Here is a 20,259-nt window from a genome sequence, read left to right as displayed (position 1 = left end):
GAGGGCAGCATGCCCCTAGTGGGCACAGAAGCTCCCTGCCCCTTTCCCCATACCTCGTGCTTTGTCTCTCCTCATCTGCTTCCTTTCTTAGGGTATCCCATTTGCCACAAAACATGTGAGAAGTCCCTAGGCTATAGAGCTGGGTGAAAGAATTAGGGCCTAGGTAGGAGTAAGGGGCAAGCAACCAGGGCAACTTGCTGAAGCAAGATGACTTGGGTGCCACCTACACTGTCTCTTTAGAGGCTATGGCATGAAGTAGCCATGGGTTTCCATCTTGCCTCTCACACAGTGCCCTTGATATGGTGGGCAAGATACTTAACACCCTTTGGGACTGTTTTTCCATTTCTAAAGTAGAATTTACAATATGTACACTAAAAATATTTGCTATGAAAAATAAAGGAAATAACATCAAGGAGGCTTTACATTGCAGATAAATTTGGCCTACTACTTAGATTTCCTTTTTTCCTTTAGATTTTGAACTTTTTCATTTCATTTTTCCTTGCAACTACATTTCTAGTGTGTGATAACCTGCTTTTGAATTTCAAGTAGGAATGTCAAGTTAACTTTTAAAATACATTCGAATTCAGAAAATTATTTGATTTAAATATGTTAATTTAGTAGCAGTGTAGCTGATGTCACCCACGGCATAGATTCTGAAGTTGATTTGTAAATAACTGAGGTGTTACAAGGCCAACCATAAGTCAATAGTATGTGCTGAAAACTTATTTGCTGTGTGTGATGCCATGAAGACTAAATATTCTGTCTATGCTACACCATGCAACTCAATACAGTAGTGTGTCAATTGCTCAAGCAGTCCCTAAGCAGCCCTGTGTTGTCCTAAAAGGGCCACGAGGATCACCACTAAAGTCGTTAGTTTGCCTTTTCACATATTCTTAAATTTGGCCAATACGGAGACAATGAGCCCAAGCAGATCCATGTGGTTGATTGCTTGTAGAGAAAGCAAAAGCAAGATCAGCATTGTGTAAGCACCGTATCCCTATTCCCATAGTGTGACAGTGAATCGGAGGCACTCAGTGATGGACAGCACAGATAGTGGGTCTTTCTGCTGGTGAGGAGCCCACACCTGTGCCCTAAGGCAGTGAGCAATTTTATACTCCACAACTGTACCCTATGATGAAGAAAGGCCTGTGCTTACCTCAAACTAGGGAGACAGATGAAGAATGGCCTTGTGTCAGCCTCCAGGCAGATAGGGAGCTGGTGCAAAAATACCTGTGGCAGCTCCCACCACGCTGCCTATCTTTCCTTGTTCCAAGGGCATTCAAGATATTCTGCCCAGACTCAGGTTAGCTTGTAGTCTAGCTTTGCCTACTTCCCCTATTTGGTGACCTGCAGGAGCTCCAGAGCACCATGCAGAGCCATTACCCTAGAGTGTCTGGCACAAAACCAAAGACCATATGTAAGATGCCTAGAAACATATCATCTCCAGTAATGACTCCTAAACACAGGAGATGCTTTTCTGCTAGGATCATTACAAAAGGTTAATTCATCAATTCAGTAGACATGCATGAGTGGCCTGCCATGTTACAAGAAATACCTGGGATGCTGGAAACTGGAAGAACAACCAACAACACACGCTACTTACTGTGGAGGCTGTCACACTGTGGTGGGGCAGAGAGGCCACTAAACAGAAGAGCAGCTGAAGTGCTCACAAATCCATGATTCTGATTTGTTGATGGCAGCCCTAACAAACCAATAGAAATACTTTTAGTGCCCCTCAGAAGGCGAGCATTATCATATCTATTTTATGAGCTAGAATTCCCGCTCCTCCTACTAAAATAATATAATATAATATAACAATATAATATAATATCATTACATAATGATGCCTGTATCTGAGCAACTGAGCAGTGATGAGAAAACTTCAAAACTTTGGAATTATTTTACCTTAAGTCTATGACCAAGAGAGAATTGCTTCTCCCTTTCGCACTCATCCTACTTCCGCTACTACAGTACTCTCACAAATTCCCGTAACTCCCACTTTCCCAGGGGCTTTGCTGCTGCAATGATCATTCTTCTCTCCTGAGCCATCAATGGCTCCCCCTATATTGGATCACTCCCCAAGCTAAGGGGAGACTCACTTTCTTCCCCCATGTCCTTCTATAGCTACGAATACATTTAGCTGCTGCCCTTCAAAGCAAAACTGCCTCAACATATAAAACCCACTTCATTGGAGTCATTTTCCATAATTACCTGGCAATGAAAATGAACCGGAACAGCCTAAACAATGCTGAACTATAACTTTGGGGAACTCACACTACCTAATAGTAAGGGTGATGTTAATTCTATAGTAATCAAGAGCTCGTCAGGCTGCTTACAAAGCTGATCATCTCATCTTAGGTCATGTGTACTTTATTCCTTTTGTGTACTTTGAAATCTGACGCTATTTCATTCATGATGTGGACTCTTGCAGTCAGGTACTTTTAAATATCTTTCTGAATTTAACTCTGGCAACAACTTGAAAAAGTCATCTTGTGATCCTCATTCTATGGGTGACGAAACTGACACTCGTAGAGGTAGAGTAGCTTTATTAACTCCACACAAGCTTTTGATGCATTTCACATCTCAACGGAGAACTCTTCCTCTAAGGTTCATGCTGTGCACTAACATGCAGTACACATACTGATGAAAATAAGACTGTTACCCTCCTACCAAATGCGAAATTAATGTCATGGCCAGATAAAGACACTTGTAAAGAAATTGCATTTCAAGGTTGTCTACCTCAGTATTCCGATGGAAAAACATGGAATTTAGCCAGTTCTTGGAGAGACCAGGAAGCCCAGAGCGTCCTACAAGAATGGGGATTCCTTGGAAGTGAGGTTCACCTTGACACAAGAAAGATGAATCATATACAGTCAAAGGCAATTGCCCAGGGCCTCAAGAACAGCACGAGAAAGAAGAGCTGTGTCTGGTGGGATTGCGGGGGTCCTCCCTCCCACCTGAAAATCTACCGCTGCCTGCCGACCCTCTCAAGATTGCGATCTGTCTGGGTTCCAGCATCTAAAACAGGCAAAACTGGGAGGATGCAACCTTCTCTATTCTACACCAGATATGTCTTAGAGAGAACCTATATTATCTGAATGACCAAGAAGAACTATGAGAAAAAGTGCAAACTCTGTGTCAGGCCATTCGGTGTTTGGCTGGTGCCCTGGGGAGAACGTGCATCCCAAGAAAAATGAAGGGTGTCAAGCCTGCAGGCAATGTCTTTCAGACTTGCCTCTTAGACCTCGAGTATGACTGCCGATCCAGGTTCATGGCACAGACGTGCCTTTAAAGGTGACTGCAGATATGGACAGAGGGACTTCCTTCCTTCCTTCCTCCCCCCCTTCTCTCTCTCTCTCTCTCTTTCCCTTTTTCTTTCTTCTTTCGTTTTCTTTCTTTTTTTTTTTTTCTTTCTTCCTTTCTCTTTGTTTTTCTCTTTTCCTGTCTGCCTTCCTTCCTTTCTTCCTTCCCTTTTTTTTTTTTCGACAGAGTTTCACTCTTTATTTTCCAGACTGGGGTGCAATGGCGCGATCTCGGATCACTGCAACCTCCCCCTCCTGGGTTCAAGCGATTCTCCTGCCTTGGCCTTCCCAGTAGCTGAGATTACATGCATACACCACCACACCTGGCTAATTTTTGTATTTTTAGTAGAGATGGGGTTTCACCGTGTTGGCCAGGCTGCTCTCATACTCCTGACCTCAGGTGATCCACCCGCATAACACATAGCAAACAAGTTTTCAGCACACATTGCTGACATTCAGTTGGCTTTATAACACGTCGGTTATTTACAAATTAACTTCCGAATCTATGCCATGGGTGACACCAGCTACACTGCTATTAAATTAACATATGTAAATCAAATAATTTTCTGAATTCAAATGTATTTTAAAAATGAACTTGACATTCTCCTATTCCCCAACCTAGAGCTACCTAGGTGCTGCCAGCCATGAGTCAACTCACTAGCATACAAAAAGACACCACTTTGTGGAGATAAGGATTTTTTTCCATTTAAAAGTATTATTGCTAAAAAACACAACACTATGCCACAGAAACTTCGTGACCCACAAAGACTGAAATAATTACAATCAGATCTGTTAAAGCAAAATTTGGTGATGCCATATTAATCAAATGCCGGTTATTCTGCTTTCCATTGTTGCATACATCTTTTCATCCATTAATTAAGTTATTTACACTCGAATTGAAAATATGGATGTTACTCTATCCCCTCAAGAAAGCATCCAGCTTTATGATACCGTGATTTCAGTCTGGGAAGCTTGTCCCAGGGATCAGGTCAATACACAAATATATATTTGAGGTAGGAGACTGGCAGGACTTGTTTTCTGGTCATAACTGAGCCTAGAGCCTACAGTCAGAATCTATGGCTATTTCTGAAACATGCACTGTCTGAATGACCTACAGGTATATTTAGGGAAATCGGTTAGCAGTCCAGAGATTTAAATGTGTAGTAACACAACCTAAAAGAAAAAAGTAAACAGGCGTGAATGTATTTAGTCTACAGAAGAATTTATTCAATTACATTTATTGAAAGCATGGCAGAAAACCCAGAATCAGAGAACAAAGTGATTAATAAAAGCATTTATAAAACTAGCCAAGGTGAGAGAATGGCTTGAGCCCAGTAGAATGAGACCAGCATGGGCAACACAGTGAGACCACTATCTGACACTATCTGAAAAATAAATAAACCAATTACCCAGGCATGGTGTCTGCATCTGTAGTAGCAGGGACTGGGGAGGCTACATTGGGAGGATTGTTTGAGCCCAGGAGATGGAGGCTTCAGTGAGGTATGGTCATGCCACTGCCCTCCGGCCTGAGCAACAGAGTGACACTCTGTCTGGAAAAAAAAAAAGTAAAAAAGTCTTTATAAATAAAGATATGAAAATAATTTGTTTCTTCCACAAAAGGTCTCTCTGAGACACATCCTCCAGTAAGGTAAGGGACTGTCTGTTCCCAGCGTTTCTGAATGCATGAGATTGGACAAAGAGAGACGAAAGCTCTCAAGTCCCTTTTTCTACTACAAACGCCCTGGGGATGCCCTGCAAAGTCCCTGGCTCAATGTGCCTGTCCCTTTCTATGAAAGTTCCTTGGTGCCCTGCCGTCATACCTCCTGCATTAGTGTGAGAAATTGGCATGGACTCTCCAGGGACATGGGGAAGGGAAACCAGGAAAGATCTGAAACAAAGTAGGAGATAAAAGATTGGAAATTGGCGACGGAGAGTGTTATGCGCTAGGGTGTTCTGGATTGGCAAATTCTGGAATTCTTGTTAAGTACAATGAGGCTGGTCCTGTAAGGGAAGGAGAATAATTTGGAGGTGAACAAATTTCTAGATGTGGATCTGATGCTCTTTTTAGTTTAGAATGGTGCATTCGGTGTGGAAAGGATGTTAGCTTTGGCGCTGTGGGAGTAGTTAGCATCACCTGGTGAGAACCCCTCCCCTTAGGTTGGAGAGGGGAGGAGGAGAAGTCTGTGATTCAGACCCAGTCCCCTGGTTGTAGGGACAGGAAGGAGTGTTCTGAGGATGGACTTTTAGGCTGGGTCAAGTAAGCATTTGCGTACTGTCTTATTAGATGTTGGGTGAGGTGTAACGCCAGCCAAGTATTCCATATAGAAGGAGGAGAAAATACGGGGATATTTTGGAGGATAAAGGGGCCTTTGTACATGAGTTTAAATGGGCTTAGGCTGAGGGGCTTTTGGGAAATAACTCATAAACACATGAGGAACAATGGGAAAAGTGAGGTCCAGGCCATTTTAACCTTTAGGGAGAGTTTGGTTAGTTGTTGGTTTTTATAAAATTTTTCCTGAAGATTCAGGGTGGTAAGGAATATGCAAAGCCGATTTAATGTTTAGAGACTTTGCCAGCTGTTGGTTAAACTGTGAAACAAATTGGCCCATTGTATGACTGGATGCAAGAGCGAGTTTAAACCGGTGGATAATACGAGTGAAGAGAATAGAAGAGATGGTGTGTGCCTATTTGGTGGTGGTAGGAAAAGCTTTTGTCCATCCAGAGAATGTATCTACTATTATCAGAAGGTATGGGAATCACTTTCTGGGGGGCATGTGAGCGATGTTGATTTGCTAGTCATGCCCTGGTAAGTGTCCTCAGGCCTTGTGTGTTGGTAAGGAGGTGGTTTGATAGCTTCCTGAGGGGAAGTTTGAGTGCAAAGGGAACATGCCTTAGTAATATCTTTGAGATGGGCAGCCATGGTGGAAGAATATATATAAGTTTTTAAAAGCTAGAGTAGGGGCAATAACCGGCATGGAAATGGTTGTGCACATATGAAAGTACAGAAGGTTTTTTAAACTTGGACAAGACACTTTTATCACTGAGGTGGAACCATTTTTTCCTGAATGGCCCCAGTCCGGGCAAGTGAGGTTCATTCCTACTGGGTATATACAGGGTGTATGCTGGGAAAAAATGAGCAATAACGATGGGGTTTTAAGGGCTGCCTGCCAGGCTGCCGAATTTGTTGAAATGTTTTTCTCGGTTTTGGCATCTGTAGCCTTTCAGTGTCCCTTGCAATGGATAATGGTGGCCTTTAGTGGAAGTTTATCCACCCCCAGCAGCTTATGTATAAGTTTGCCATTTTTTATGGGAGTTCCTTTTGTAGTTAGGAAACCCTGTTCCTGCCAGATTAAGGCATGAGACTGTAGGATATAGTATGCATATTTGGAATTGGTGTCAATGTTGACCCTCTTTCCCTTTGCTAGGGTGAGGGCCCTGGTTAGGGCAACTAGCTTTGCCTGTTGAGAGGTAGCATGGGGTGGGAGAGCATTGGCTTCTAGGAGTTTATTTTCAGCAATGATGGAATAGCCAGCTGCTGGACATGGCTCCCTAAAAGAGCTTCCATTAATTAACCATGTATGTGTTCCCTGTAAAGGGGCATCTGAAGTGTGTTGGAAGGGGGAGGAGAGGGAGTCTAAGAGGTCCAGGCAGGAGTGAGAGAGCTTAAAGTCGGAAGTGTTTACAGGGAGGAGGGTGGCTGGGTTGAGAGTGTTATGTCTCTGGAAGGTGATTAGAGGGTTACGTATGAATAAGGCATGTACCTGATGTAAGCAGGATGGTGTGAGGGATAGAAGAAATTGATGGTTTATGAGGTCTTGTAGGTAATGGGAAGATGCAATAGCAATGTGTTGGTAAAGAAGAAGTTTCCGTGCCTCTAAGGCCAGCAATGTGGCCATACCCAAGATTTTTAGTCAGAGTGACCAGCATTGGATGACAGAGTCCAGTTGTTTTGAGAGATGTGCAATGGCTTGTGCGGCGTCGCCGTATGTTTGGCAGAGTAGTCCAAGGGCGAGGCCTTGGTCGGAATGTTCATACAAAGTAAAGGGCTTGGTGAGGTTGGGCGGTCCTGGTGCCAGGGCAATTAAAAGGGCATTTTTAAGTTTTTTGTTTGTTTGTTTGTGTTTTTGTCTTGTTTTAGTAGGAATTGATGAGGTAAGCTGGGTTTGGGGGTTTTAGGAAGGGCCCATGTGAGGCCATGTAGAGTGGCTTCGCCAGCAAGTCAAAGTTGGGAATTCACGGCCAAAAGTATCCCACAAGGCCCAAGAAGGAGAAGAGGTCCTTTTTTCGTGTGGGGAAGGGGCATGTCCCAAATTAGGTCCTTTCATTGGGTTGGGATGGTTTGAGAATTAGGGGTTAGGACAAACCCATGTTTGTGCTACTTGAGATTTTGTGGGTCAGGCCCAATCTCCTCGATTATGGAGGAAGTTGAAAACCTGAGTGGTGTGTTGAATGGACAGGTTAAGGAAAGGGCTACAGAGAAGGAGGTCATTGACGTATTGGAGGAGGGCACTAGGAAAAAGAGGAAGTTCAGCTAGGTCCTTGATGAGGGCCTGTCTGAATAGGTGGGGCCTATCCTGGAACCCCTGTGGGAGTATAATCCATGTTAGTTGGGTGGACATGTGAGTATTAGGATTTGGCCAAGTTAAAACAAAGAGACTTTGGTAAGCTGGGTTTAAGGGAATAGTGAAATAGGCGTCTTTTAGCTCCAACCCAGAGAGTGTGTGGTAGATGTAGGAGTACAGGAGAGTAGAGAATATGGGTTGCAGACCACCAGATGGATTGGTACCACTGCCTGGTTAACAACTTGGAGATCCTGGAAAAAGGAGTAAATTTTGTCTGTCTTTTGGAAAGCCAGAATAAGGCTGTTGTGGGGAGAGTTGACAGGCTTGAGAATTTCAGCTTGCCAAAGTTTACAAATAGGATTGAGGCCCCTTCAACCAGCTGGATTAAGGGGATATTGAGACTGATGAAGGAAAATGGAGGGGTTCTGAAGGGTTATTTTAACTGGGATGTGATGTGTGGCTATTGTGGGTTTAGAAACATTCCAAACTTTAGAATTAACAGAAGGTAACAGGGTAAATAATGAGGATGAGTGGAGGGAGAGGGAAGCATTTCGGTGTCAGAGTAAAATAAAAGGGGTAGAATTGTAAGAATCACATTGCATGGAGGCCTGGAGTTTACTTAATATGTCCCATCGCAAGATAGGTTTAGGGGCTGAGGGACAACCAAGAAAGAATGGGTGAAGCGGGGTGGTGAATAGGTTGTATAATAAAGGACGAGTCTGTGCCTAGAGGGGATTCTGTTGACTCTCACAACAGAGATCGAAGAACTGGAAAAGGGTCTAGAATATTCGGGTAAAACCGAGTAACTAGTTGTCCCATTGAGCATCCAATAGGAAAGACATGGGCTTACTAGAGACTGACAGAATTACCCTGGGTTCCGAGGTGGTGATGGCAGTAGGGGCGGTGGACTCTAGGCCCCGTCTGTCTTCAGGTATAGGTGGTGAAGCAGGATGAAGAGTTTCACTGAGCACAGTCTGACTTCCAGTGTTGCTTGATACCACAGATGGGGCAAGGTTTCCAGAATGTCCTGGGATTAGGGTAGGCTTTTTCCCAGTGTCCGTCTTGGACGCACTTATAACAGGCTCCTGGAGTTGACTGTTGCCAAGTTGAGGAATTCTGTATGCCTTGGGAACCCTGTTGACTGGCAGCTACCAACATTTGGTATTTAGCTTGGTCCTTCTTTAGGTTTGGGGTATTCAGTTCGTCCTGTCTATTCTTAAACACCTTAAAGGCCACTTTGATTAAGTTTCTTGGGGAGGTTTGAGGGCCATCCTTCATTTTTTTAAGTTTTTTTCAAATGTCTGGGGCTGACTGGGAGATAAAGTGTCGATTTTGCCCTTATTGTTATTAGGGCTTAAGGTGGTATATTTAGTTGTGACCTTTGGAAGGCAGGAGAGGAAAAGAGCAGGGGCGACTTTATTTATGCCGGCTAGAAGGCATGATATGATATGGCCTGGTTTCTCTCTGTCTGTGGAAGTTGCCTGACAATTCCGATTGGGGTCAGTTCTGGGGACAGCTAGGGTCCCTATTGGGTTGTGAGAAGCATGTTTTTGTTGGAGGGTGTTCTCATGGGCCTGGGTGCCAATAAAGACGTGTTCCCTGTCCTCCAAGGTGAGGGTAGAGGAGAGGATGACATATATGTCATGCCAGTTAACGTCATAAGATTTAGGGAAGTACAGAAATTCCTTGCAGAAGGAGGTAGGATCCATTGAAAAGGAGTCAAATCTCTTTTCAATGTGGGAGAAGTCAACTAGGGAACTTGAATTCAGATTATGCCTTCAAGCCTCGCAACCTCCTGCAAGGGAAAGACTTTGGAAGGCCTTTGGGCATGTGCCTGGTTTTCGGCAAAAGAGGGTTGGGCGTGAGACCTGGTTTGAGGTGGAGAAGGAAGGGGGATGGAGGGCGACAGTAAGTGGATGGAGGAGCTGGATCCCAAGGAGAAGGTGGAGGGAATGGTAGTGGGCAGGAGGCAGAGGAAGGGGTTTGTTGGCCAGGTTGAAATTCAGAGGAGGAAGGCTTGTCCAGAGGAGGAGGCATTTTGGGGGGTTTCTCCTTGAGGAGGAAGATTTGAAAAGATGAACAAGATTGGCAGAGAGGGAGAGTGAGCTGTGAATGAAGATAAGCAAAGCACTTCAGATTATTTACCCTTGTGTTGGAGAAAGCTTTTTTAGATTATGGTGAATTTGGAAGTTGAATGTTTTGTTTTTTCGGAAGAGGGGAGTGAATACTCTGGATGGGAGTGAATACCCCTGACGAAAATGAGTACCCTGGAAGAGAGTGAATACCCCAGGGGGGAGCAGGTACTCCAGAGAGAAGTGAATACAACAGAGGAAAGTGAGTACTCGATTCCGCCTGGAAGAAGGGACCTGGAGAGTCGGGGCAGCCCCCTGGTATTCATGCTCCCCAGAGGCTGGAGCGGCCAGAGTGGCAAACGTTCTGAGGCTGTCCCCTGAAAAGGGAGGCTGCGGTCACCTGGTGACTGGGGAGACCTCTTACCCAGCACTTGATTGTTTTTGGGAGAACAGGCAGAAATAGAGAGGAATCCAGAAAGGAGAAAGAGGGAGACTCATCCACTAATTGACGCCCAGTGTTGGATGTGATGTCCAGAAATGGGGGTGATCCTTGTTGCAGCAGCCCAGAAAGGGGAAGGAAGGGAAATGAAAAAGGTCAGGAGTCTGATCAATATCTGGAGGTTATCCCAGGTCTGGAGAAGACTAGAGTATAAGGGGAAGGGAACTAGGAACAGGGAGATCACTCAGGATCTGGAAGCAGGCCCCAGTCTAGTTTGTGCTGCTTTCTGCTTTCCCGGTTGCAGGAGAAAACTTACCCATTAGAACCCAATCACCACTCCAGGTTTTGACACCAAAATGTTAGGTTTTGAAGAGAAAGTGAGGATGAAAGAAAGACACACAGAGAGGGGGCAGCTCAAACAGCAACACAGGAATACTGCAGACACTTGTGGAAGTGGGGATCAGCTGAATGCCAGATCCCACCACCGCTTACAGCCTGGGGTACTTACACGTATGGGTGGGAGGGATCTGGGCAATATGGCTTGCTGCCCGGCAGGATATTGATAAGATGTTCTTAGGTGATTTGGCCCCTTTTCTGGTGGAATGTCATTGTGGTGTTCCTTAGAACTTTGCCAAGCAAGATATGATAGGGATGTTTCTTTAGTTGGGCCTTTGTCTCCCTTGTGGACAGGTGGTTAGGCAGGATGTTTCTCATGGCCTGAACCCCCATGGGATGTTTCACTTTGACCAAGGTCTGCAAAACAGCAAAGAACTTACAAAATGGTGCAGTTTGGACTAACAGATGACCCTACCCATGCTCCTCTTCTTCTTCCCCATAGATCCCTACCCTGTGATTCAACCTTGTTCTTCTCTGGATCAAACCCCTTCCTCAACCTGCATTCCTTCTCATAAAGCCCCCCTTGCTACCCAGTCTCTATCCTATTCACCCAAAAGAATGTCTTTCTGGCCTCTCACTGTTTTCTTAACAGATGCAGGAGACACCAAACAGGGACTCAGCCCCCGAACCGAGTTTGAAAAAGATGAAAACATCAGAATATTCACCAGTATTAGTGTTGTGCTACAGGAAGACTAAGAAAATACATTCAAATCAACAGGAGAATGACCAGTCCCGAGAGAACTCCATCAATCCAGTCCAAGAGGAGGTGGATGAAGGCCTAGACTCTGCTGAAGGATCTTCAAAGCAGGATGAAGACCTAGACTTACCTGAAGGATCTTCCCAGGAGGATGAAGACCTAGGGTTATCTGAAGGATCCTCACAAAAGGATAAAGACCTAGACTCAGCTGAAGGATCTTCACAAGAAGACGAAGACCCAGACACATCTGAAGGATCTTCAGAGGAGGGTGAGGAGGACTAGTCAAACATGGAGAAACCAAATTGGACAAATCCTCACCACCAACAGTGATGATTACAATAAAATCAAGTTTGAGAAGCTGATGGCTGTGTATATCTCTGCCTGTTTTCTGATGGTGGGGGGGGGGGAAGGGAAGGGAAGAGGTAGGCATTTGAGAAGGGAGGGATATGAGGTCCTGTAAGGTTGGCTGACAGACCCACAGGTTGACAGTAAGCCAGACATTGTAAATAAGGCCTGGGGGAGGACTGATTCCTAAAGAAAATTTTCTTCTTAAAATTTTATCTCACGGGAAGTGGAGATGTGTATATGTTCACGCAACTGTACCCGGCAGCACATAGTTCTGCTGAATGTACATATCAAAGGTATTCCCATCCCCTTTCCATTTGATATTTTCCTAGGTTAGAAATATATGCTTTATAAAGAGTAAATGTTCTGTAAAACACAAAGCACAATACAAAAGAAGCTAGTAGATGTAGGAGTAAGTAAACAGCAGGAAAGAATTGCTTGTAATGAAATGATTGAAAAGCCAATTCTAAAACAAAATTTTCAATGCATCTTAAATATTTATGTTACTGTTTTGATGACCTCAACAGTCTTTAATCAAGATAAGTATGCTTTAGAAATGTGTTGATATCCGCAAAGTGTGAATATTCAAAATCGCCACGACTTGGGAAAAGGAAAGTAAAACACTCTAAGTATGAGGAGCTTTTTTCCATGGAATGTGAACTGCAAGGTGGTGAGAAGGGTTAGGTGTGATGTGGTGAGATCATTTTTAGGAGAGTGTGTCTATTATCGGCTTTATAACACTTCCATTTTGCATGATAATTTCCTGAAATTCATCATTTAATTAAGGCTATAGATTTTGATTACAATGTTTCTTAAAATGTCAAACAGTATAATATTTATAGTGAAAAAGAAAACTGCTTGGTGGATACACATCAGTTAGCAGGAAAAGACACCACAGGGATTCACCATGGAGTCACCTGTGGATGGGGTTTTAGTTTCTGTCCTTGAATTGACCTTCACATAGTGCCTACCTGTTGAGAGTTCAGGGGATGTTGGAGAGACAATTAGGTAAAACAAGAAGGTCTTCTCAGGATACCTGAGGGAGTTAAATAAAAATGCAGGAGCAATTACAATTTTAGTTATTTGTAACTGTTGTTTGCTAAGTCATAACATTGTCATTGATAACATGAAAAAAATAAAATATACTAAATATCAATAGACAAAAACCAGTCTTCTTTTCTCCAACCAAATACCTAAATACCTAGCACTGATTTCCAGAACAAAATCCCTCACATACCATCTTTGGAATAAAAGAATATTCTTTCAAGTTGTCGGACCACGAGGTAAAAACAAGAAATCCCAATGCTTTTTTTCTTACTCTTTGATATGTACCGTTGAAGGTATTTTTCATTGCAAACCAATATTTCCATCCAGCACCTGACATTAAAGAATTTTTCATATTTAGGATAGTAATACGGGATCACATTCTTTAGCCTTAGGCATTGCAGAGGAAAAACAAAAACAAAACAAACAAACAAAAACAAACAAACAAACAAAAACAAATAAACAAAAAACAAAACTAAGCTGAGAGAGGCGGAGCAAGAAAAGCAGAATAGAAGGCTGCACAGATCAGCCCCCTCGCAAGGACACAAATTTAACAACTATCCACACAGTAGAAAACACCTCCATAAGAACCCAAAATCAGGGGAACTCCCATAGTACCTGGTTGTGTCACTGAAAGAGGCACTGAAGAGTTGGAATAAACAGTCTTAAATCGCTGACCCCACCCCTTCCCTACCCTAGGCAGTGGCAGTGTGGTGTAAAGAGCATCTCTGGAAGCTGGAAGAGCAAGAGCAGAGCGGTTGTGGGTCACTGAACTCAGTGCTGTCTCTTACAGGAGAAAGGAAAACCAGACCAAACTTAGCTGGCTCCCATCTGGGAAGGGAGCATTTAAACCACCTCTAGCCAGAGGGAAATTACCCATCCCACTAATCAGAACTTGAGTTTCTGCAAACCTTGCCACCAAGGGCTAAAAAACTGTTCCAGGTTTAAAGGCAGTCTAGGACATAAGATCTGTAACTCGTAGGTGAGTTCTAGCAGAGAATTGGGCCCAGAGGCAGTGGATTGTGGCGGGTATGTGGAGGGGTGCGCATGACCTACTGAGATACCAGCTGGGGCAGCCAAGTGAGTGCTGGTGTCACCCCTGCCATAGCCCCACACTGCCCAGCTAGCAGCTCCATAAAAGACCCCTTCTTTCCATTTGAGGAGATGGAATAGTGAGGAGCGTTTTTTTTTTCTTGCATCTTGAATACCAGCTCAACTACAGCGGGACAGGGCACTGGTCAGGGTTGTGGAGCCCCTGTTCCAGGCACTAGCTCCTGGATAACATTTCTAGACACACCCTGGGCCAGAAAGAAACCTGCTGCCTTGAAAGAAATGAAAAGAGAACACCTATACACTGTTTATGGGAATGTAACTTAGTTCAGCCATTGTAGAAAGCAGTTTGGTGATTTCTGCAAGAACTTAGAATTACCATTCATCTCAGCAATCACATTATTGGACATATATCCAAAGGATATATGTCATTCTACCATTAAGACATATGCATGCGTGTGTTCTTGACAGCACTATTCACAATAGCAAAGATATTGAATCAACCTAAAGGCCCATCAGCAGTAGACTGGATAAAGACAATGTGGTACATAAACAACGCGGAATACTATGCAGCCATTAAAAAATGAGATCATGTCTTTTGCAGCAACATGGATGGAGCTGGAGGCCATTATTCTAAGCTAACTCACATGGGAACAGAAAATGGAATACCACCTTTTTCCATTTATAAGCAAGAGCTAAACATCGGTACACGTGGACACAAAGAAGGGAACAACAGACACCAGTGTCTACTTGGCGGTAAAGGATGGGAGGAGGGTGAGGATTGAAAAGCTACCTATCAGCTATTATGCTGATTACCTGGGTGATGAAATAATCTGTACACCAAACCCGTGTGACACACAATCTCCCTATATAACAAGCCTGCACATGTACCCCTGAACCTTAAACAAAAGTTAACAAAAAATTAAAAATAAAATAATAAAAAATTAAGAAGTCTCATAGAAGTAGAGAGTAGAACGGTGGTGACTAAGGGCTTGGTGGTGGTGGCTGGAAAGACATTGGTCAAAGGATACCAAATTTCTGTTAGACTGAAGGAATAAGCTCCAGAGATACATTGTACAACATGGTGACTACAGATGATCATAATATGTTGTATTATTGATAAATGCTAAGAGAGTAGATGTTAAGCGTTCTCAATACAAAATGATAACTTTGTGGGATGATGCACATGTTAATTAGCTATATTTATTCATTCTACAGTGTATATACTTCAAACATTATATACATGATAAATATATTCAATTTTATCTGTCAGTTTAAAATAATAAAAATAAAGAAGAAAGAAATGTCCAAGTGTTCTGTCTGGGAAGATGGGCCTGAGAGAGTCTTACATAGTTAATCATGTACTATGTTTTTGTGTGCAGTACAGCAGAGGGAGTGGGGCTACCTGAGAGCAGCACATAGTCAGTAAATGGCCTGTAACAGCTCTACTTCCTTTCCTGAAGAATCAGAATGGTGAAAGAAAACAGTTTAATGTTTCTCATGCCCCTAAGAAGGACACTAAAGTGTTTTAAAGAGAGTTGGATCTGAAGGTGCCCTGTGGTTGGGATTGAGGGATGACATGAAAATGTTCTGCATGAATCAGCCATTTAGGGCCAGATGGGATGATACGCATCTCAGGAGATGTTCGATGGATACAACACTGGGAAATTGTGAGATTCTGAATTGATTAAGTATGAGACTCATGCATATTAAGTGCAATTACATAAAATGGCATTGCATTTCTCATTCAGCCAAGCATTGTAACCAGGTATATTCATGTGCCAGCTATTTCAATAAAAAGTGGTATCTCTCACAACCATTTGCATTCCAATACAATTTTCTGAATGTAAGAGAAACAGATACAGTTATAACCAAGGTGTTAATAAATGAGAATAGTTTGCATCTTATCTTCTCTATTCTGCAGAAAGGCCCTTGAAGAGCATATTGCATCACTTTCTTCATGGCCAAGAAAATCAAGAATCACTGACTGGCCAGGTGCAGTGGCTCATGCCTGTAATCCCAGCACTTTGGGAGGCCGAGGCTGGCGGATCACCTGAGGTCAGGAGTTTGAGACGAGCCTGGCCAACATGGTGAAACCCTGTCTCTGCCAACATACAAAAAAATTAGCTGGGCATGGTGGTGGGCACCTGTAATCCCAGCTACTGGGGAGGCTGAGGCAGGAGAATTGCTTGAATCCGGGCGGTGGAGGTTGCAGTGAGCCAAGATCATGCCACTGCACTCCAGCCTGGGTGACAGAGCCAGACTCTGTCTCAAAAAAACAAAAACAAAAACAAAATATCACCGATCCATTTGAAAGTCAGCAAATATTTTTTCATTGACTATAGACCCTAGAGAGTGATCCCCATACACCACACTACAACTTAAGACTGATTCTGTTTCTTAATCATCCTTTGGAGGTCATCACGTTTTTGAACTCTTGTAATAACAGGGGACTTGAACTCATTTCAGACAGCAAACCTTGTCCTACGTTATCTTATGCTCTGGGAGGAATCTAAAAGACAAGGAAGTAAGGAAGAAAGAGAGGAAGGAAGGGAAGGAGGAAGGAAGGGAGGGAGGAAGGAAGGGAAGGAGGAAGGAAGGGAGGGAGGAAGGAAGGGAGGGAGGGAGGGAAGGAGGGAGGGAAGGAGGAAAGGAGAAGAGGAGAGAAGAGAAGAGAGGAGATGATCTCTAAACCTAAACTGGTAGAAAGCTTCACAAGTCTGAATACTTAAAAAGTTAAATTAAGTAGCTAAAGATGTTTTTGAAAATCATCTGAGCAAACAAAAAATAATTCTGAAAAATAATTGGTAATGTGATAATGACAATGGGTTATTTCTTCTATCCTTGATCTCCTACAATATATTTTAAGCCAGATCATGTTTTTCCTTTGATGAAAACTCCACAGACTTTTCATCTTGATTAAAATAAAATCCAAATTCCTAATAAGACTGTACTTGATTTGGGCACCTATTACCTCTCTGACATTAATACTTATTCTTCTCATGAATCACTCTGCTTCTATCACACTCCCCAATCTGTGACTCTTGTAACTCACCATGCATGTGATTCCTCTAACCTGCCATCCATGTCAGGGTCTTTGCATACTTCTGCCTAGAAGGTTCTTCTCTAAAATATCAACTATGTATCCTAATTTTCTTTTCTTTTCTTTTTCTTTCCTTCTTTCTTTTCTTTTCTTTTCTTTTTTTTTTTTTTTGAGATGGAGCCTTGCTTTGTCGGCTAGCCTGGAGTGCAGTGGTGCATTCTCGGCTCTCTGCAACCTCTGCCTCCTGGTTTCAAGCAATTCTCCTCCCTCAGCCTCCTGAGTAGCTGAGATTACAGGTGCCTGCTACCACGCCTGGCTAATTTTTGGATTTTTAGTATAGATGGGGTTTCATTGTGTTGGCCAGGCTGGTCTTGAACTCCTGAACTCGTGATCTGCCTGCCTTTGCCTCCCAAAGGGCTGAGATTACAATCGTGAGCCACCATGCCCGGCCTATATATCCTAATTTTCTTAAGGTCACTAGTCGGAAGTCACTTTATTGGAAAGGCTATCCTCCATTTAATGGTGAAGACATTAAATGGTACTTGTACTTCTTTCAAAAAAAATGATACTTTTATCAGTTATTTTACTACAGTACCTGGAACATGTAAACTTTCAAGAAATATTTGATGAATGAATGCATGTTAATCTGAACTTAGTATTGCAGTCTTCATTATTAGAAAGCAATTACATGTTTTAACTGTCAGGGAGCAACACTGGTAAGTGATTAATTCCCTATCAATAAAATGGATAGAGTAGTATTCAGGCTACATGTTCTCACAGTTGTGGCAAGGGTTATTAAATTGCCAGCTGTAGTACTAAACTTATATTAATGTTGTACTCGTTAGTATTACTCTTGTTATGTTCAGAGGAAATATGGAATAAAAGTAAGATCATGGGCCTGGTTCAAATCTGAATTCTGCTACTTCCTAGTTGGGTGATCTAGGTCAAGTTTCTTAACTCCTCTGAGTCTTAGATTCTTTGTATGAAAAATGGAAAAAACGCTAGCACCTACTTCTCAGGATTGTTGTGAAAAACAAATTAATTAATATATTTAAACTTTCAGCACAGAGCCTAGTACATAGTGTGTTCGGTAATTACAAACTATTACTAGTGAGTATAATAGGATGTGAAAATTCATGACATCAAACAAATAGGACTGAGATTTTTATACACACACACACATATGTATACACACACACACACGTATACACACACACACACACACACACAAACACACATATATATATATATTATTTTGCAACAGAGTCTAGCTCTGTGGCCCAGGCTAGAGTGCAGTGGCGTGATCTCGGCTCACTGCAACCTCTGTCTCCCGGGTTCAAGCAATTCTTCTGTCTCAGCCTCCTGAGCAGCTGGGACTACAGGCGCGTGCTACCATGCCTGGGTAAGTTTTTGTATTTTTAGTAGAGATGAGGTTTCACCATGTTAGCCAGGATGGTCTTGATCTCCTGACCGTGTGATCCACCTGCCTCACCCTCCCAAAGTGCTGGGATTACAGTGTGAACCACCACGTCTGGCCAGATTTTTGAAATAGAGAAAGCATTGGACATCATTTTATCATAGAATATTGAAGCTGGAAGAGACCATAGGATCATAGGAACCCATAGTCTCTTGCAAGAATCCAGGTCTCCAAACTCAGAAACATGCTAATTTTTCCTTCCTGAAAATGCACATTAGGCATGGCACAGCTTTCGCAATCAGTGATGATATCAAGGCATCAGGGGCTAGAGGCTTAGGACATCATTGACAAAGCAGGAGTACTGCCATCTTGAGCAAGCTCTGTCATTTTAAAATTCACCTTAATCAAAAACCGCCAAAACCCAAAGGGCATCAGCCTAATGGCTAAGGTCAGCATGACCATAAACCACAAATAACATCTCCAACCAGAAACATTCCAAACTCCTCACAGACCAGAGACAAGCCAGCCCCAAGATAACCCCACCCTGGCCAGGAAGATGCCAGCCCCAAGATAACCTCCCCTCCACCAAGAGACATTCCAACCCCACCGTAAACTTCTCCCCCACACAGAAATATTCCAAGCTTGTGATAAGCCCCCTCACCCTAAAACCAATATATACTCTTAGTCTGTAAAAAAAAAAAAAAAAAAGGGCTCCTCACCAAAATCACCCAGAATCCCCTCTCAGGTTTTTTCTAAAATAAATGTGTCTTTAACTATAAAGCTGTGTTTCATGTTTCTCTCCTCTTTCTTTAACTCTTACATTTGGTGCTGAAACCCAGGACAGGTGCTGGGGGCAGAGGCTCTCTTGCAACCCAGGAAGCAGTGGGCAATGACAGCTCATCCTGAGTTAATTCCTGAATCCTATGGGTCTCTGGCCACCCACCCCATCTATTTCTCTCACTTCACTTTTCCCTCATCCTCCCTTTTCTCTCTCTCTCTCTTTCTCTCTCTCTCTCTTCCTCGTGTGGCTGCAGTCCAAGAGCCCCTTTGGCGATTCCAACCAGAACATCCAACATTGGACACTAATCCAGCTGGCTGGTAAGATCTGCCCTCCCCTGGCTTTCTCGCAGTACCCAGGAAAAGTCAGGTCTGCCATCCCAGTCCTCAGAGGACCAGTGGGACTAAGCTAGAGGAAATCTTGGGGACGTCCAGGTTCTTCTCAGCTTGACTGTCCTCTTTAGAAAGAGGACTCTGGGTCTCTGTCTTTTGTCTGGGGATGCCTAGAACAAAAACAGACACCCTTGGCTTCTTCTCGCCAGTCCACTTGCAAGCCAAACAATCCCACATTTCTACACCCTCTCCACTGTACTCTCTCCTTCACAACCTCGTCAAACTTGGCTTAAGTGTTTAGTCTTTTATGGTAACATGGCCTGGCCCCAATACACATTAGATAATGACAGCCGATGGCCCAAAAATGGCACCTTTAACTTGAAAATTTTCAAGAACCTTAACAACTTTATAACCAGGAATGGCAATGGCAAGAGGTTCTCTATAGTCAGCCTTTCTTCTACTTCTACCATAAATCCCCACCCTCCCTGTGTCACGCTTGCACCTCTCATAAAATCTTTCTTCCTTATAAAAACTCTCCCTCCTCAGGTCTCTCCCTCCTCCGAAACTTTTAACCCATTGTTTTCACTCCATTTAACCCATTCTCCCTCTCCAGGAAGTGGCTGGGGCTGAAGGCCTTGCTCGTGTTCATGTCCCTTTCTCTATGTCTCATTTGTCACAAATCAAAGGTATAAGTATATTCAAAAGGGCTTTATGGTTTTTGTTTTGTTTTATTTTGTTTTTTGACATGGTGTCTCACTCTGCAAGCCAGGCTGGAGTGCAAT

The 20,259-nt window shown here is 43.2% G+C and overlaps 1 protein-coding gene across 1 annotated transcript; it reads left to right on the top strand.

Annotated features, from left to right (window-relative positions):
• Positions 1-11,363: 11,363 nt before the first annotated feature.
• Positions 11,364-11,750, top strand: LOC115833362 (sperm protein associated with the nucleus on the X chromosome N2-like). Its single transcript, XM_030807540.1, has one exon. It carries the CDS (start codon positions 11,364-11,366, stop codon positions 11,748-11,750), a length of 387 nt encoding a protein of 128 aa, XP_030663400.1.
• The last annotated feature ends 8,509 nt before the right edge of the window (positions 11,751-20,259 follow it).

This window comes from Nomascus leucogenys, chromosome X (genome assembly GCF_006542625.1).
Source record: "Nomascus leucogenys isolate Asia chromosome X, Asia_NLE_v1, whole genome shotgun sequence".
Lineage (NCBI taxonomy): Eukaryota > Metazoa > Chordata > Mammalia > Primates > Hylobatidae > Nomascus > Nomascus leucogenys.
Note: the sequence above shows the minus strand (reverse complement) of the source record. Positions and strands in the feature narration are given on the sequence as shown.

Excerpts from the sequence above, each read along its gene's own strand:
- LOC115833362 (XM_030807540.1), top strand. The coding sequence starts at position 11,364 with ATGCAGGAGACACCAAACAGGGACTCAGCCCCCGAACCGAGTTTGAAA.